Source organism: Ptiloglossa arizonensis, chromosome 1, assembly GCF_051014685.1.
Source record: "Ptiloglossa arizonensis isolate GNS036 chromosome 1, iyPtiAriz1_principal, whole genome shotgun sequence".
NCBI classification, from domain to species: Eukaryota; Metazoa; Arthropoda; class Insecta; order Hymenoptera; family Colletidae; genus Ptiloglossa; species Ptiloglossa arizonensis.
In genome coordinates, this window is record NC_135048.1 from 28892243 (window position 1) to 28911746 (window position 19504).

A 19504-nucleotide genomic window follows, 5' to 3' on the forward strand; every position below is an offset into this window, starting at 1 on the left:
CTCTTGTGTTGGAGAAAGAAGATCGACACTGCCGAAACAAGTGCCCCATTTCTCTCCCAACCCGCTATGAGCACGCAAGCGTGGACACGACATAGGACATCTGACAACAGTGCGTTTCCGCGCACCCCTCTGTGTCTGAACATCTTTCCCTAGAAGCAAACGCACCGGAGGACAACAACCGACCGTTCGGGCCAGCTATACGGCCGGTCACTTGCTTATACAACAAGCAGAGGTAACCGGAGCGAGGAACGAGTGACCGAGCAACAAAGAAGCTCAATAATTGCTTGGGAGAGCACAGAAATTCGTACACCGAGGCCTTGAATCTGGGTTAGCCTTAACTTAAAACTAAAGATCCCGAGTCTGTTGGGACGTCACCGTTCGATGTTTTTACGATGAATCTGAAACTAAAAATACATTTAAAATTAAGTACATTAGTAGCCTATTGATAAAAAGGGGCAGAAGCAGCGAGATGCTCATTCGACTTCCAACTTCTCTGCTCGATGGTTAGCTGCTTCATTCACTGCACGCTACGCTGAACATCACTATTCTGTTACTCATTTAAGATTCTCTTTCTTGCGAGTTGCGATCTATTCTTCACGCGTAACGCCTAACAAAGAGATGGAAACATTGTATTGTAATATCGAGAAGAGTAGGGAATGAAATACTAATGAGTCGTAACAATTTTTAAAATATGCGATATTGGAAACAACAAACGATTGAAAAAAATATTGTGCTATTTAATGTAATAGCTGGCTAAGAAATCATAGAAATTCAAGGTACAATGAAGAGTAGAAAGTACGAACAATTAAAAGGCCTGTCTGTTGTAATATTTCTAAACTGTTTCATTTCCCATCTATTTCAACATTGAGCTACGAAAATGAATAGAACTTATTGTTGAAATGTTTTCCGAGACTGATAAGATTGACCAAGTTTTCTACGTTCACTTCCTTTACCGACTTCCGGTGATTGCGTTAAATATGATTTCGAGAGGTACCGTTCCCATATCTAGAGTGCGCTGCAGAAACCATTAATTTTTCACGTGGTCGGTACTTCAGTTCGTATGACACCAATTCTATAATACGCTAAGGGTATATTTCATCTGTGGTAACATATACGAATCGATCTCGAGAACGATTTGTTTACCGATTGCCTCTTCTATCTTGATACTTTATTTCTTATCTTTATTTTGCTCTTGCGAGCAAAAATGTGTGTCTCAAGATCGTGTGTATCGAATGCCGTCTAACCGTGTAAATATGTACCAATCGATTATTTGTAACGATAAAAATGTGCAAGGACCTGTACTTTTTAAATAATATTATTTCAAAATTGGGGTCGTTGGATTACAGGGCGACTGGTGTTCCAAGTACGGCACTGCCGATGCTTCGTGCCATCGGCGCGCTCAGCCAGCGGTTGTCATGGCGACGAGCAATCATCTTCCCCCACTACTTTTCAAACGAGCCCCCTCTGCGTCAGTCGTTCGCGAAGCCTCGCATGCGGCGGATTGTGCGTAGTTTGCTGATTGTTTTTCCGTGTTCTCGCCCTTTCTTGCCTACCCCTCGCGAAAAACCGTAAAACAAAGACGGTGCGCCTCGGGGGCGCTGCCGCAAGTGTACGGTGCCGAATTTCATCGCGGTGATCGACTCTGCTCCCGGTTGTCCACACGGTCAATAATGAGGGACATGGCGGGCAAGATCGCCGAGTTGAAGTTCGAGGCACCCCTCGCACGCTTTGAAGAGGAAGACACAGCCAGCCTGAAGAATATGAATCTACTGACAGGTGCCAGAATACACGTCGTATATTTCTTTCGTTGCGTACTTGTTCGTTGTGCATTTCGCCGCTCTGTCACACGGATCCGCGTAACCTCGTACAGATCGAAAGTTTATCGCGATGCTCCCGATTCCCAACGACTGTGTTACGAGCGTATTGCATCAAGTGCCAAAATTATACGAAACCGAGAGTCACCGCTTCGAGACTCGGGCGACTCGACATCATTCTCCTCTATTCTCGTCGTAATCGATCTCGAACCGACTCGAAAGTGGGTGATCCTACTTATGAAATAATGAAAACGATTCGAGGACGCTCGTATGAGCTTCGTATCGATATTCTCCGTGCTTTTCCTAAAAAAAGCTGCTCAACGCGAGGCGTGTCACCGGGTGGGAATTTCGAAATCGGGACAGTTGACCCCTGCTCCCCTCGTGATCGATCTCGAACTGCACGAAAAGTGGGTGATCCTTGTTACGAATTGACGGTAGAGATTCGGGGGCAATTGATACGTGTTCGTACAGTGTTGATGTCATTCTTCGCTTTTCCTAAAACCGGCGTTTCAGCGTGAGGCGTACATACGAGCGGAAATTTCGAAACCGAAAGAGTTTGTCCCAGTAGTGGGGAACAGGTTTCGTAGCTGCGTAAACGCGTGAAATGCGCGTGCACGCGTGGTCACGCTCGTTTTGAAGACGTGCGAATCAAATGACGAGGGTGGCGTAGCGTATTTAGCCACCATGAAGAAGCGACCTTCAGAGCGCGACAAAAGGCTACGTCACGCGTACAATTGGTGTCTAATGTCCTCCGAGCGAAGCTCGTCGGATCTCGTTTGAATTTAAAATACGAATCGAGGAATCGCGATAACGTTGTTTAGAATCAAACGAAGCGTCGCTTTGTACGGGGTAACGGCAGCGTGATGCATTACATTTTCCGTTTCTAACGGCGATAGGAAAACAAGAAATGGTAAATACTTTATCACGATCGAATCGCGCGAATATAGTGAACTACACAATAATAAAAGCCCCGATGCGGGTCTAAAAGAGCGAGAGTTAAATGCAAAAACTTTTTCGATACGGAGTCGAGCTATAATTTGAGAACAGTATCGCCGTGCGATCGTGATATTTACGTTGCGTCGCTGATCGATAGTCTTGTTATGTCAGATGTATATACAATTATTTCTCGAAACCGTGTAACGCAATTGTGTTTCGAATAACGTTATTTCGAAAGTGTTCGGGGTCCGTTCTCTGGGTACGGCTCGTATCACTTTTCACGACATCGTAGACACGCATAAAACCCGCCCTAAGAAATGGAGCGACGGCTCGCGCGCGCGGAAACGCGAAAAGCTGCGGGTTACGCGAGTCGCCGGCGCGGTCTTAAATTTTGAGGGAAAAAAAAAAGAAAGGAAGAAAAAAAACAGACATTCAATCCCGACAAAAACATTCGATCTGCTATGCGTCACTGGCTTCCACGGGAAAGTACGCGATCCACTGTTTATGTAATTGATAACACCCGGATGGCGGCAGACGTAATTAATACCGGTTACCTTGTAAGTCGAACGCGCACGGTCTCCCTAGAACTGTCTCTCCCGATACGTTTCGTGCGATACGGCCCTGCGTACAAACGGTGACCCATCTTTCGCGTTTATTGCGTCCCGTCCTGTCGGGCTCTCTTCTCCGTGTTTACTCTTCCCTTGAATCGACTGGCAGCGATGACTCGTACTCGCTCGCGTGTCGTCGGAATCAATTAGATGACGCACAAGGAAAATATTGTTCGATCCGGAGAATTGATAACCAAAATATTCGTGAAAATATATGTGGCATCGTTTCGGTGGGCGGTGAACCGTTACTCGCGTCAGTGCACACGGGTCCTAGAAATTGGGATCGAGGGCGTTTCGAATTCGAATAGAGAAAAGTTGGAAACACGTATACGTATATATAGCCACGAAAAAAAAAAAATAGTTCTCGCCAAGACGCGCACAATACCGTGCTCCGCCAATCGTGTTTCTATTCATCCTCGGAAAAGAGTCCAATGTCCTAGTTTCCGAAATCACCCTTTCGGGTGAGTAGTTGCCCAGAAAACGCGGCCAAACTCAAGGATTCTTTTCATATTTAGAACAATTGCTGGACGCGAGCCTGGACGCGGACTACGGTGAGAATTGCAACGCGAACGAGCCACCGACGACTAACCACGAAAATGGCACCACCGACACCCTACAGGAGGGGACATTCAGCCCCTTCAGCGGCAGTCTCGAGGACCTTGTTAATACCTTCGACGAGAAGATAACATCCTGCTTTCGCGATTACGGCACCGACGTCGAGTCTCTGGCGCCCGTGCAAGTACGAACGCAGGAGGAGATCATGAACGAGTGCCAGTGAGTTCACGAGAATTCAGCAATTGTTTTACTCGTTCGTCCCGTTCGTTCGCGATAAGTTTCCCCGACATCTGTACGAAGATCGGAGCGGTCGTCTTCCCACGTTGAGTCACGTCGTATACTCGGTGGAACGGAATACAGCGGTTTCGCGAAAACCGTCGGTTGCCAAGCCCTCGTAGCGCCCTTGACTATAAGGTGCCAACGATTCAAGGCTCGGGGGGGGGGGGGGGGCTTTTTTGGACGCTGGATTCGGGGCGTCGTAAAGCGAGCCGATGTTACGGGCGGTAAGTAATACGCGCGACCCTGTTAGCCAACGGACCGCCATCGCGCAGGGCAAAATCTATTTAGCAGAGGGCGCCCAACGATGGTAACAGACCCCTGGAAACCGACATGACGTTTTTCTCTCCCGTATTCGTCGTTTCGCACGGAAATGTTACTTCTTCGCAGAAAAGAAATATTAATCGTCGCAAATTACAATACGAGTATACACCGTGATGTAACGTGAAAAATTAACAAAATTCTAAATATCGAAAATAAAAAAAGTAAAATAAACCTTCCAAGTTTTCAATATCGCGTATATCGTCCACGATAAAACGATCAGCGACACGACGCGAGTAGAAAGAATTCGAACCGCCAATTGTCGCTATTTGTCACGATTAAAATAACACAGAGACGCCACAATACACAAGATCAACGTAAAGGTTAGGATCGCTCCAGTGTGCCCCGTGGACTCACCCCCCGTTCGCTCGAGAAACGTTTTCTTTTTTCTCGCGTAACTTTTTCTACGTGCTGAAAAAAGAAAGATAACCATAATTGTGCGACTGAAAATTATGTCAGTAAGTGTATATGATTGAGAAGTTTCCATTACCCTTGGGTCACGCGATATCTCCGGGTACAGTTATACCGGTTCGCACGACCACCTGGCACGATTAAAAAATAAACCGCCGGTGGTGGCGGCGGCTCGGGTAAATGAATACCCCGAAGATCGCCGAGTTATCGCGTTCAAATTGTCGCATTTACCTTGAGATATCTATTACGCGCGCTCACGGAGTAAACGCGGCGCGGCACGGCGCGCGATCTCATCCCGGCGCGCGGCTCGGGTCCGCGGGAGTAATGATAGCCCGACGTGTGTTCCGGGCGAACGGAAGTAATCGTTTACGGCATCGCCGTTATATTAGTCGCGCGCGAATCGTAATTACTGGCCACCACCACCACCACCGCCGGTCGGCTGCGTCCGTGCACGCGTGTATCCACTCAATGACATAATTCAGAGGACGACGGTCTCCCGACAAGCGGCGAGCCGCGTTTACGACCAACCGTGAATTTATCGTTCGCTATAAAATCACGGCAAAAAGGTAACCACGAGATCGCGGCTCGCGCCGATCCAACGACTGTTTACAGATAATATATCCGGTTTAAGTAATACCCGTGTTAACGCTTTCTTCGAGTACTCGGTAAGACGCGCGCGAACAGTTTCACTCGATGCTCGAGTTAAACCGATATCGCTGAACGATACTCGTATGGTTTCGTTCGAGCAGCTTGCGGTGAATCCGTGGATTGATACGTTCAAAACAAACATAGGATAGACGACGTCGATGATTATTTATATACATATATATGTGTGTGTATGTATTAAAAAATTTACAAGTATTGGAACTCGGGTCTTCTGAGCGCTTTAGAGGAAAAATATACTATATGTGTAACAGTAGATTTAAAAGTTTACGAGTATTAGTGTTCATGCCTTGTAAGCGTTTTAGGGAAAAATATACATATGCCTAAGTATATTTGACAGTTTACAAGTATTAGTGTTCGTGCTTTGTAAGGGTTTTAGAGAAAAATATATATATATATATATACCTAAGTATATTTGAAAGTTTACAAGTATTAGAGTGTCTTCTAAGCGCTTTAGAGAAAATGTGTGTATGTATATATATATATATAAGTATATTTACAAGATTACAAATATCAGAATTCATGTCTTGTAAGGGCTTCAGAGGGAAAAAATATATTTTTTTTCTATTTCTATTTTAGAGAAAAATATATATATATATTTTTTTCTATTTCTATTTTAGGAGAGAAAAATATATTCTTTTTTCTATTTCAAACACCACCGTAAAATCGACGAACAATCAATTTTCGTTTCGAAACGAGCTTCCTGGTTCACCATGTTGAACGCCATGGTGGTCAATGGTGACCAGCGATCCAAAGTTACGAGACACAAACTCTTACAATACTTGTAAACTTTTCAATAGCAATACTCTCGTTGGAAGTATTATAAAACGACGCGTACATCGATAACAAGTTATCGAATATTTCTAATTCTTTACGTTACCGTTTGAACAATCGTTAATCGCGGACATATTTAATTATGGAAAACTAACGTGGCTGCGTTAACGAGTTAACAGTACGGTGATATCCCATCGCGTTTAAAATTGAACGTTTCGAAACACGCTAATTAACCCTGTTCGACGTCTGTATAAACTATTTGAAATAGTCGAATAATTCGACTTGGGCCGCCGCGCGCGGAGTCACCGGAGCAAAGACGATTCTCTAATTAACAAGCAGCGATCTCCGCGCGAACCGCTTTGCGTTTTACCGCCGAAACGAACGAGAGAGAGAGAGACGCGTTGTGAAGTTTTACGCCACCGAATCGAAAGCTTTTCCGCGAGATGCGCGCCGTGAAACCCCGATCCTCCGGATCACTATATCGATTTTCCAACTGAGAAGTGTGCCGCCACGAGTACTCTCTACATGACGTTTGCGGCGCGCTCTGCAGCTTTCTCTCTGCGAAGGTGGACACAGCGCGCTAGAACAAGAAAGAAACTCGCCTTCTAATTAGACTGTGGGCAACGAACGTAATCTGATTCGCGAGGAAAATATTTTTCTTTCTTTTTTTCGTTTTCCTCTCTTATCCTTGCTTATTTCGACATCGTCGTGATTCCGAACACGCGAACGTAATTTTAATGCAAATCACCGACGACATTTCCTTGGCCTGGATCACGTTCTAAACTAGAATGCCATACTCCTCCTTCCTCCACTGCATACTATTCGAGGATGGTAAAGCTTGAAAATAATGCATACGTTACGCTTCGTGCGAAATCTGGATCGTTACGATCGGTTTCGTCGTCGTCTCGTTCACTTTTTATCGGATCTCTTCTTTTCTTCTTTGTGCGTGTGTGTGTGTGTGTGTGTGTGTTTTTTTCTTTTCTTACTTCTTACGTATTACGCCGCTCCGCGTTTCGAATTCCATTTTTATCCAACCGCACGAATTACGCGATCCTTCGTACGGGAATCCCCCGTGTTGTGCAAGCGAACACGGTTCCTTTAAAGGTAATCGTAAACTTAATGGCGTACGGCTCGAGTGGTTTTAACGTTCGTGCAGGAGAGCGCGCCAGGCGAAGTGAAAAAAAATTCGCTAGGGCCGCGGTTCAAAGGATTCGACGGAATACTTTCTCGCTGGAGGGAGAATCGGGACAAAAGAATTCCCTCGATCGTGGAAGTATTGCCCGTCCGAGGAGTCAAAATTCACGAAACCCTCGCCGGCTGGTACGGATTCGGGTAAATATTTTTTTCCAGGGAGAGAATATACCGACGTGGACGCGCCGCAGGTGTCCGACCGAATTGCGGCTTCTAACGAGCACCGCGAGGCTGCAGGTGATGCCCAACGAAGCGTAAAATTGTATCTTCTTCGGTGTAGAGTAACGCGTCGGGGGCTCTTAAACTCGTTTGAACTTCGCTGTCCAACGTTGCGCATAATTTTCTTTGATGTCGCGGCCCCGACGGCGCAAAATCCGTCTAGACTTTTATCAAGCCGATCGGAAGTGACTCGCGGAAGAACGACGGAACGAGAGCATCGGTGGAGCCCTCACTTCGGCGAAGCACTTTCGCGCCGAAACGACAGCAATATTCCATGGAAACATCGGACCACTTAAACTCCTCCCCTTTACCGTTGGCCTGGAGACGACAACACTCTTCCCCCTCCCCCGCCGCCACTACCGAGTGTTTTTTCGCAACGACCTGCCTGCCGATCGCGCGACGCAGCTGTGTGTACATCGTGCCCGAACCTCTTCGCGAACTCTCCTTCGAGCGTCCTCGAACTTTACGCGGATACGCGTTCTAACGAATTGCAGTTTACAGTCTCGTAGCAAACGCAGCTGGCATGAAACGTAACTGCAGTCGCGCGTGTAATTAGATACACCGGAACACGAAGTTCGTCTTTCCTCGTTCCTTCGATCCAGGATCGAAACGAGTGTACACCGCCGTGAGTCGAGATTCGCGGTACGGAGGAGATGATCAGGGAGATTCTATGGGTCGAAATAAGACGAAAAGGAAGTACAGTAAAATTGATGCTAAGACAGATGCTTCGTTTTCGAGGAAAATTCGTTTGGTAATAGATCTATTAGGTTGTTTGGAGAGTCGTTTCGTTTTTTTGGTAAAAATGAAACACAATTTTTTTAGAGTATACAAACATTGTATTCAATTATATACTCTCCATTTTGGAAAACGAAATGACTTTCCGAACCTAATAGTGTACGTGGACTTAACTGTATACACCGTGGATCAAAAGTAGCGGTATAAATGAGGTCGGAGAAATTTTACGGATCGAGATAAGACGAGAAGGAAACACAGTAAGATTTCCTCCGGTGCTTTGTTTTCGAGGAAAATTCGTTTGGAAATTGATCTAATATACTTAACCAATCACTGGAGTTACAGATTAGAGTAACCGTAGGTATGTATCGCGTTTTCTTCGGACCTTAAGAATGCATTAACATGTAACTATCAATAGTAAACAATAGCTGATATTGTACCCCGTGCAAAAACAATCACAGTAACCGGCTTGGAACGATATCCGTAACGCCAGTCATCGTTTAAGTGCACGCGTACCGGCCCGATCCTCGGACGCATTTTTCTCGAAAACGAAGCCTCCGATGGGATGATTCCGTTACCCCCTACCATTGCCTCGTTTCGAGCCACAGAATCATCCGGGACCCCGTTTGCACCGCGAATTTTGACCCACGGTGTATGTACACGATTGCGCAACGGACTTCCGTAATCGTTTCGTCCCCGCGAAAACGTTCGCGAAGGGCCCCGTGAAGTCAGCGGGAGGAGTCACCGCGAGGTCAGCGGCCGTCGTTCGCGGACACGGACACGTGCTGTTGCACGTGTCTCGGTTCGGTCATTGCTGGCCGCTTTCGTATGCATGCATCGGGCCCCGAAAGAATAAACGCATCCATGCATACGTATCCGGTGTGGCGTCGCGGGCATTGTTAGTAATCCAATTTGTCGTGTATAGGGAAGAGGGAGAGTTATTCGTTGTGACTGGGATCGCCCGTTTGTCGAACGAAATTACGGGTCGAGCAAGGTCGTACTGGTTGCCTCTGCTCTCAGCGAGACTCTCCTTTCAAACGCGAAACAGTAGCTCACTAGGGGGACTCGGCTTCTTTTCGCTCGCGCACGATCCGAAAGGCTTTCTCGCCTCACGGAGAACCCAACTTCCTTTTCTTTCGTTTCTTTTTTTCCTTCTCTCTCTTTCTCTCTCTCTCTCTCTCCTTCTTCGTCGCCCTCTTTCGAGGCCGCGGGCCGTTCGAGATTCTCGCGCGCGCGACGACCTCTCTTCCCCCGCTACGCGTCAAAAGCCGTGGAATTGTTGATTGCCGGAGCAATTTGGAGAAACGGTCGTAGGAACGCGCGTCGCGGCACCGCGTTTAACCTGGGACGCAGTCGAACGTACTACGCCTGTATATAATTCGCGCGAGGGAACACCACCGACGTGTTGTCGCGAATCGAAAGTTTCGGATTTTTCGGTCGTGTTTCTCGGCGAGAGCGTTGCCACCGGATCGTCGGGGCTCTCCCTGCTGAAAACGAGTCCAAACACGGACGTGTATTCGGCATAGTTGTAATTACATGTAATTGGGAGCTTTGGAAAAGTGGTTCGCGCAACGTATAATCATACGGGATTTAATACAATGTACTCGTTAATTACTGAAGTTTTTCCACTTTTTTAACAGATGCATTAAATTAGTATTATTTGTAAAGACAAGTAACTTTGTACCCGTTATTCGTTGGATAAGGATGAAATGCTATTGAGTTGTTCGGAAAGTCATTTCGTTTACCAAAATGGAGAATGTATAATTTAATAAAATGTTTATACACTCTAAAACAATCGTGTTTCATTTACACAAAAAAAAAAAAAAAAAACGAAATAACTTTCCGAACAATCCGATATTATTGTTGTTTATTCATCCACGGGATAAACCCTTTGGTACTAAAGATACAGGTAGCGGAAATAATGTATAAGCGCAAAGAGATAATATAACGAACAAATTAATATCGAATTTAATCTACGGAAAGTTTTAGAGAAAGTAAAGACGGTCCGAATAGATCAATTTGCGGATGTAAGTAATCGACATTCATAGTCACTAAACGTTCAATTGTGTAAGATTGAAAAGATCAAAATAATTACTAACTATATCCGCCTGTTCAGACCGTAGACAATAAACAACAGTACAATGACACGGAAAGCCGTCATCGTCGGTTATGTATCTGTGTGCGTATAAGATCGTAATCGCGAAGAACGAATTACAATTTTCACCGGTCGTTTCATTCGAACAAAGAAGTTCTAACGCGTAGAATCTTTTAAAGGTCTCGGCACCGTCGTATCGGTAAATGTTTTCTCGTAACGCGATCTCGAAATTTGGAAGTGAATTCGTCAATTCGTTGAAGCTCCACCGTACAACGAACCCGATACTCTATCGAGCACGGTGCTAGCGCGGCATCTCTCCAGAAGTCGCGTACAATTAAAATTGCAAATTGTCGGCGGATAACAATCTCGATGTCATACGCGAACGTTAATAAATACAAATACGACACGCGATCGCGATGAACACGGAGGGACGAGGAAATTCAAGTTTCCGAACGGTTGGTAACGCGATCGTTCCACGGCAAGAAATCGTGCATGATCGAATGCACGAGGGCATGAAAATTTGATCTCTGTGTTTTGTTCCGTCGTTCGTATCGAGCCACCCTCCGGATGGACAAACGTCAATAAAGCCGCGCATGCGCTATACGGTGCGGCGACCACCGACTCGACGATACACCTCAACTATCGCGTATTCGCGTCCCGTTTCGTCGGTTAAATTTATTCCGATCTATAAAAGAAATATGAGCCGGAGAACGCAAGTATGCATCACGTTACACGTCGATTTTCAACGTTTCGATCGCGAACCGGGGAGGGCACTCTTCGGAAATTTCCATTGTCGCGATAAACAGAAATACAAAAGTATTGGGCGAGGCATCTAGCGCACGGTACACAATCGGTCGATGCGCGATAACCGAGAGCGAAAAAGACGGCCTTTTCAGATTGCCGACCAAGGTGACGTCGAACGTTCCACGCGAGATTAAGAATACACGGCGACGGAGCACGGACGTTCCTACCGCGAAATATAATAAGTCCCACGGAACACAGCGCTGTATAAAATCTGTCCTCTATGTAGATTAACTCCCGAGTCTACGAAAATAACGAGGTTACGGTATTCCAAAACGACGAATGGGAAAATATTCGTCTGGATGTAAATTTAAAGCATACCGTTATGGTGCTATGGTACTCATACGTATATGCATACGTATTATAGTACGATTATATCTCCCCTCCTTCCAGCGGTATGCACCATTGGCGTTCTTCCACATTTTTTAATTAAACTTACTATGTTATACAATTACACCGTACATACGTATGTGCAATTTAAAAATATCGTACATCTGTGATTAAAAGATATTAACCAAAAGTAATGTTACGTAATGCACGTTATTTCAGTTACGGAACGAAGAAGAAAAAGATGGAACGCGATTATCGTTATTGAGTAAACCGTGACCCGTTGGCACCGCGCGTATGGAAGAACACCGATGATGCATACGGCCCGGCGAGAGGGGTGGGGGGTGGGGGAAGGTATAATCGCGCTGCGTGACGCGCGAAATTTAAAGTCTCGTCGGCGAAAAAAAGCACACGGGAAGGTTAAATTTACGATAGAGAGAGAGGAGTCAATTTTATCGCGGGGGTCGGGCGTTCGATCGTCGGTCGGTCGGACACGGATTTTATTAGCGTCTTTATGCTCCGTGTCTGAGAAATGGAACGCGGGGGCGCATCGACGTCAATGTGCCGCAAAGATCTGGCAGAAATATACACGGGGGTGGTGGTGGCGCGTTCGATGCACGATACGTTAACCCGGTTCCCCTTTCTATCGCGCACAGGCCACTCCTGGGCGGTTTCGGAACACCCCGACGGCTAAAACACGATAATATTGCCGCGTAACGGTTTTGTCATCGTACGACGATAGATATATTTGCGAAGACGTCGCTGTTTTGCTCGTAAGGCATCAGTGTTACGCAACACGGTGTACGAGGCTCGTCACGGATCATTGAACCGTAGAATGAATTAATAAGCGGGAGATAGACCTTCCCGGGAATTGAATTTCTCGACGCTTCTCCAATTATTGGCGCAAAGTAGCCTGAAAGCGATAGGGCTATCGTGGGAAGCGCGATTGCGGAGAAAAAAAAAATACTCTTCTTTCCTGCCTGGTTGGACGTTTCACGCGTTGGAAAGTTCGTAACGTCATTGACCATTTATTATCGAAATTTAAAGAAATATACCGGGTGGTCCGTTAAGATCTTCATGGATAAATTGAAAACTTTTCGTTACATGGAAAAACGTTTCGAACAAAAGTTGTGGGATACGAAATAGAGCATATATTGTTGCAATTAGTTTTTTTTTTCGTTTTGCTTTTTTATAGAGATGTAATGGTCACTTTGAATTTTTCTAACGTAACGTATAGAATTTGACTCTGCTTCACTCAAAAATTGAGTGAAAAATTATAAAGGTATGGGTTAGAAAATTGTATCCCTTACCGAGATACTTGTTAAATAATGTTCGTGTAAAAGCTACTCAAAATGTTATCCGTTACGATAAACACACGTGCGTAGTCTACAAGTAAGTAGAAATGACACGTGTTTGGGTGTTCTGACGATTTATAGCATTACACGTTGTAACAATACGGTTTCTTATATTATCGAGTGTAGTTGGTATTTCGCGATTGGCTTCGTTCTTCAAATGGCCTCAAAGGTAATAATCCCTAGGCATCGAGTTTGGTCAAGGTAAATTTTACATTCGTGAAAGTTTATCGCGGTAAATATTTTTCTATTCAGTTTTATCATACTGTTTTTTTAATGTCAGTAAAATTCATGGTGACCTTTTGTACTTCGATAAAAAAACAAAGTGGGAAGAAACTAATCATAGCAGTGTGTGATCCACTTTATACCTTGTAACTTTTGTTCAAAACATTCTTCTGCACAACGAACAGGTTTGAAGTAATTTAGCTGGAAAATCTTGGTGGACAACCCTGTTTACTAACTTTCTCTGTATGTAAAGAAATATTTAATAACTCCCTTTCTCTATAAAAAAATATATGGTAACTGCCAGCATATATAAAAGTGTACGTAGTAACTGCCTCTGTATATAAAAAAAATATACAGAAACTACCGTTGTATATAAAAAAAATATATTCCAAATATCTACAGTAACTGACTCTGTGTATAAAAAAGTATATGGTAACCACCACCGTATATAAAAAAATATATAGTAATTTATTCTATATATAAAAAAATATAAACAAACTACCTTTGTATATAAAAAAATTTATAGTAACTACCTCCATATGAATAAACAAAATACGCAGTACCTATGTTTGTATACAAAAAACAATATACAGTAACTGCCTCTGTATATAAAAAGATATATGGTATTATATATAAAAAATGTATATGTAAAATATATTTTAAAATATATATTAAATATATTTATATGTATAATAGTATGTAATATATATTTATATAATATAAATATATATAACATATATTTTATATTTATATTTTAACCAAATATAAAATTGTATATATAAAAATATATGGCAGGGTCTCTATGTATAAAGAAATATACAGTAACTTCATCTACATGCGAAAAAAATTTATAGTAACACATTCTCAAGGTCCGACACTTCCGAGTCACCCTGTACATTTAAATGGAGCACAATCGGAGCAAATTATGGGGATCGGCGCGGACTGTCCCTTTCGATGTTTCCTCGATTAGTAGCGGCTGAAAGTGTTTACGCCAACGTGCGTGATATTTTTTCCCTTATGGTTCTATTTTTGGATGTTATCGATTTTGGACGAGACCCACGATTCTTTCAGCGGCTAAAGCCAACTGAAATGTTTCAACGATCGTTTCGATGCGATCGACATGCGCGCCGGATGAAGTCACTGCTTTAATGCACTTAACATTAATGAAAAACTCAAGTGGGTCGAATTGACCTCCATTTGTTAATCCAACACCATCGACCGGCCCGCTGTTCCGCTGTGCGCTCCTTTTATTTCCAAGAGTCGCCGCGGCGCGCTACAGGGTGTCCCGTTGAAAACGGGCCACCGTCGCGGAGATTCGAAATTTCCGGTCTTTAACGACAGTATTCTTTCGCGAGAGTAAAATAGATCACGACGGGACTTCTTTGCTTCACTGCGTACACTTATTCGTTTATTTAACGTCTCTGTAGCGTAGAGCTCGCAATATCCGTGCAAACATTTATTTGTTGCGAAAGGTATAGAAAAGATGAGTTTTCAAAGAGGCGAGATGCAGCAGAGAAAAAAGAAGAAGAAAAAAGACGAAAGATACATAATAATAGAATAAAAAAGAAAAAAGAGACGAAAGGTACATAATAATAGAATAAAAAAGAAGAATAAAATAAAAATATATAATAACGATACGTGTACCATATACACAGTGTATAATAATAATAATAGAAGGTTAACGCGTAAGTATACAAGAAGTGTAATAAGAAGTAAAAATAATGGAGGTAGAGCTATACGTTGCTATTGGCACAATTTATATTGAATTTATATCGAAAGTAATATAATACGTTACTTTGGTTTTTTTTATCAATCGATTCCAGCGAGACACCCTGTATATTCCATGCGGAACGAAAGGAAACCGCCAATTGAATCAATAACAATAATTAGAACTAAAAATTTTAAGGTTCGTGAAACGACCGCGAGCGGGCACAGGTCGACGGTAATTACACTCAATTAAAGAGGTTCCACGTCTACGACCCAGGCGTCGAATTCACCGAAGTCGGGCATTGCCCTTTGAATAAAATCCACGCAACCCCTACAAGATACGGCAGGACGTCTGTCGTCGAAAATAATGAAACAAAAAATTCGAATTTTCCCACCCGAAAGCAGAGAACATTTATAACAAAAAAATGTGACAATTATTCTTAATTAAAAGAATAATTAATTAATCTCTTAGTTAAAAGAGACGGTAACTGCCATTTTTTGGTCCAACCCTATCGTTACTCCTAACCTTATATCAGGTACTTCATTGCTTCACAAGTACTCGTTATATTAGATACTTCTAGTATCGTTCAAAAGAGTAAATACACTATTTACGATTTATCTCCCGAGATAATGTTATCGATACGGACGCAATGTACACGAAAACGATTTTAATTTCGCGATTCCCTCCTCTTTCTTCCGATTGTTCGACAATTATCACTATTTGATATTTGACGGTCGATTCGATCGACGCTCCACCGTGTGCCTTGGCCGCAAATTAAAATATGAACGTTTCGAAAATTAAACACCTTCTTCGAATCGTGTATCGTCGAGGAAAAATCACCGTCGTTGAGTTCGATTAAATTCAATCGATCTAAAAATACCGCCTCTCGATTACGCGCGTTATGCAATCCTAATTGTTTACGAATCAGAGGTGTGAGAAACACGGCCCATTCATTGACCGTTCACGGGCACCGTAGCCGATTCGGTCGAGAATACATTTCCTTAGAATGCCCTCTATTGTTATCGAAATAAGTCGTTCTCTGTTTCACGCGGGATCAAGTGGTAACTTCGTCTCTGCACTGTGTACACATGTACACGCACGTACAACCCAGGAAACGCCTACGATTCGAATGATTCACACGCTACACCAGAAAACGTAGACTACGCGGAGCGCGCGGTGTCTCCGCAGCGTCTTATCGCGTCTCTCACGGGCATTTAACGCACTAATAAACGGGCCTGGGAGTCTTTGACTTCTATCGCCATCTTCGAATCTGGATCAGAGTTCGACGTTCTATAAAACCATTATACAATCGAATCGAACGATTTATCGCAACAATGATCGAAATTGACTCGTTTGAATCGTTCGATCGGAAATCGATATCACAGAAATCTGTATGCGTATATAAATAAGCGTGCAATATTTCAACGTAAAAAAAAGTATTTATTACTTTTTACGATTTTTTAGAAATCTGCACACTTTTTATTACCTACAGTGCGTTTATATACGACTACCGAGGTTACCACGGGGTATTTAAATGCGACACGGTTTTAAAGGACGTTACAATGTACGTTATTTGAAATTTAATTTTTCCCGCGCACTGCAAATTTTGCGATTCGGTCACGTTGTCGCGATCTTGTCGTGTATTTCCTTTTCCTCTAAAAATGAAATTATTCAGAATTGAAAACGAACAAATGGAAGCACCGAAACGATAAAAGTGGACTCGATCTACATTGTCCAGGTTCGCGAGGGTGAGTCACCGTGAACGAAATAAACGCTAAGAATATTTAACGAATCGTTTCGGCGTACGAAACTAATTATTTCGAGCACGGTGGGAATAAAACGATCGGAAGCTATCCCGGTAAATCCTGCGAAACTGTAAAACGTCGAGAAGCAAAAATAGAAGCCGCTAATTCGATTCGTAGTTTGAAAACGTCAGAGAGGAATTTAGCAAGAGGATATGAGTCAGCTGGTGTAGTGTCTGCATAATTAGTAACACGCCCAATGGAGTTTGTCTCTCGGTGAAAAAATTCTCGATAATTTTTCTTTTTTTTCCCGAACCCCCTCGATCACGAGTACGAGGTTATACATCGTAACCGAATTTGATCCTTGGAATAACCTAACCAACTTGGGTACGACTAAAAATATACGAACGAGAAATTAATCGCGACTTTTTTAAAATCAAAAAATATTTACCCAAACGTTGAACCAATTTTTTCAGAATGTGGTGGACGATCACAGGCACATTCGGTAACATACTACCGATCGACTGGAGCAAATCGTACGCAAGAAAAATGCACATGCCCGCGCTGAATCTAAACGAGGCGCCGATCTCGAACAACAGGTGAGTCAATTGTTTTCCAATCGTTTGGTATTCGTTTGCCGCTTTCTGTTAGCCGCATCTCGTTTCACGGGGAAGAAAAAGCAGTAAGAAAAAAGGATCGTGACGAAGAACGAAAAAAAAAAAAAAAGAAAAGAAAAAAAGAATTTTATTTTCTCAACCCCCGTCGTGGGTGTGCGAAGCGCGATTAATGTTTGCAAATTGGACGCTTTCGTTTTGTTTGCTGTAGACCGGAACTAGAGGATTTAAGTAGCGAAGACGAAGCTGTTGCAACTGATTTGGACATGCATGCTTTGATATTGTCCAGCAGCACCGACACCCACAGTCCAGAGGAGCCTTTGAAGACCGCCGAGGAAGTGTTGCGCGAAATAGACGATATTATGCAGGCAAGTGTCGAGTATCTCGTGAAATCGCAATAGATAGTATCGAAACGATGACGATTGTAAATAAACGTTCGTTTCTCGTAGGAGAGCCCGTCGATGGAGAGATCACCGGACTCGGATGGCTCTTTATTGGACAGCGACGAGGCCCTGGAGAGGAGCAGGGAAGTCCTCGGCTCGCCGCTCCACGAGAAAAGTATATTTCCATCGTGTTGAACTGAAACAATAAACCGTATCGGTATATGGACCCCCGTTAATCGTAATAAACCGGTGTTTGTTCCAGAATTGAAACAGCTCAGCTCCAGTCAGCTGACCGAGCTCCTCGGCGAGATGGAATCGTTGGTGGGAGCCCTGAGCGAAACACTGATCGCCGAGCTGGCGTTAAGGGACGAACTGGAGTACGAGAAGGAACTGAAGAATCAATTCATCTCGTTGTTGTTAGCAGTACAAAACCGTCGTAGACAGCACCACGTGACGAAAAAACGTAATCAAATGCAGAACGGTACTAGTCCTTTGCCGCAACACAGATCGTTACAAGAGTCCAAGGTAATCGCGATGATCCTCCTCCATTCGACATATGTAATTTACGGATCGAGGAACGATAAACCATGGACGATGTTAATTTTAGTATCTGACGACCGTGATCCCGTATCATACGGATAGTGGCCCACCGGATAATCAAGCCTTGCAGGTTCTCATAAAAAGTAAGTATCGATAAATTGAATATCGGTGATGTTATAGTATCACCGTTATGTTCTGTTACAGTATTAAAAGCGATTAACGAAGACAGTCCGACCGTACCTACTTTATTAACGGATTATATACTCAAAGGTAATTGAAATCACGAGAAGTTGTTTATTCTTCGGAATATTAATGAATACGTTCGCGAATCGTTTCCACGGTTCGATCCGTGCGCGTTTATGTATAAGGGAAATATAATATTGTTTACTTTCAGTACTGTGTCCCACTTAGTGAGAATACCGTAAAGTTCACGGGAAGATCGATGAAAATCAGGAAAAAAGATATTAAACACATTGAGGAATACAATTTGCTCTCTTCTTCTTGCCAGTACGCTTTCAACCGTTGTTGTGCCGCATACTCTTACGTTAAGGCAGGTGATTTTTGCTTCTGAGTTGTGTCTCGAATTACACTCTCTATTGACCGTAGAGTTTAGATAGGGTCCCGTGACACTCGCATCTAGTCTTACTTTATATATTATAATGTGTATATTGATTTTACATAAGATACATTTCTGATAATCTATGTATGCGCTCTATGGAATACCTCTTATTGTACGTGAATTATACAATCTTCATTTTTGTATACGTCATCATGGATTTCGTGACGATTCAGTTTTTGTAATTTTTTGTACATAAAGATTTTATCGAAATATGTGTGAGCAAAGTTTACTATATCACCGAGAATACTTATATTTATCTAGAGAAATATACCTGATAACTTGTAGTGTACTCTCTACCAGAGGGAGGAGCATATTAAGCTTATGGATTTAGTGTATATTGTTGTAATGCCCATATGTATCTAAAGTTAAATTAACTAGTAACATTGACGCGCAAAAGTAAGTGCATCTCGTTACTCGAATCACTCTTTCACGAATGTGTAATTTACTTGAAAACTGTTAACTGACTGTATGCAACCTGGCATTAAAAATTCTTTATGTACAGCAACACAGTTCTGATGCATTGTGCAAATATTAGAAATATTGTGTTTGTTGAAATAAAGAAATAAATCGGACAATCTTATTATTCAAAAACGTATTC

At 43.1% G+C, this 19504-nt stretch overlaps 1 protein-coding gene across 2 annotated transcripts; it reads left to right on the forward strand.

Moving 5' to 3' along the window:
* Nucleotides 1–1481: 1481 nt before the first annotated feature.
* Nucleotides 1482–19489, forward strand: Unc-76 (fasciculation and elongation protein Unc-76). 2 transcript variants are annotated; one of them, XM_076307686.1, is made up of 9 exons: nucleotides 1482–1776; nucleotides 3874–4132; nucleotides 17227–17349; nucleotides 17576–17732; nucleotides 17814–17922; nucleotides 18010–18272; nucleotides 18355–18430; nucleotides 18492–18557; nucleotides 18682–19489. In XM_076307686.1, exons 1-9 carry the CDS (start codon nucleotides 1671–1673, stop codon nucleotides 18696–18698), a joined length of 1176 nt encoding a protein of 391 aa, XP_076163801.1. In that variant the 5' UTR covers nucleotides 1482–1670; the 3' UTR covers nucleotides 18699–19489. The 2 variants fall into 2 exon arrangements, with proteins under 2 accessions (XP_076163801.1, XP_076163809.1); XM_076307694.1 differs by having other exon boundaries at nucleotides 17657–17732.
* The last annotated feature ends 15 nt before the right edge of the window (nucleotides 19490–19504 follow it).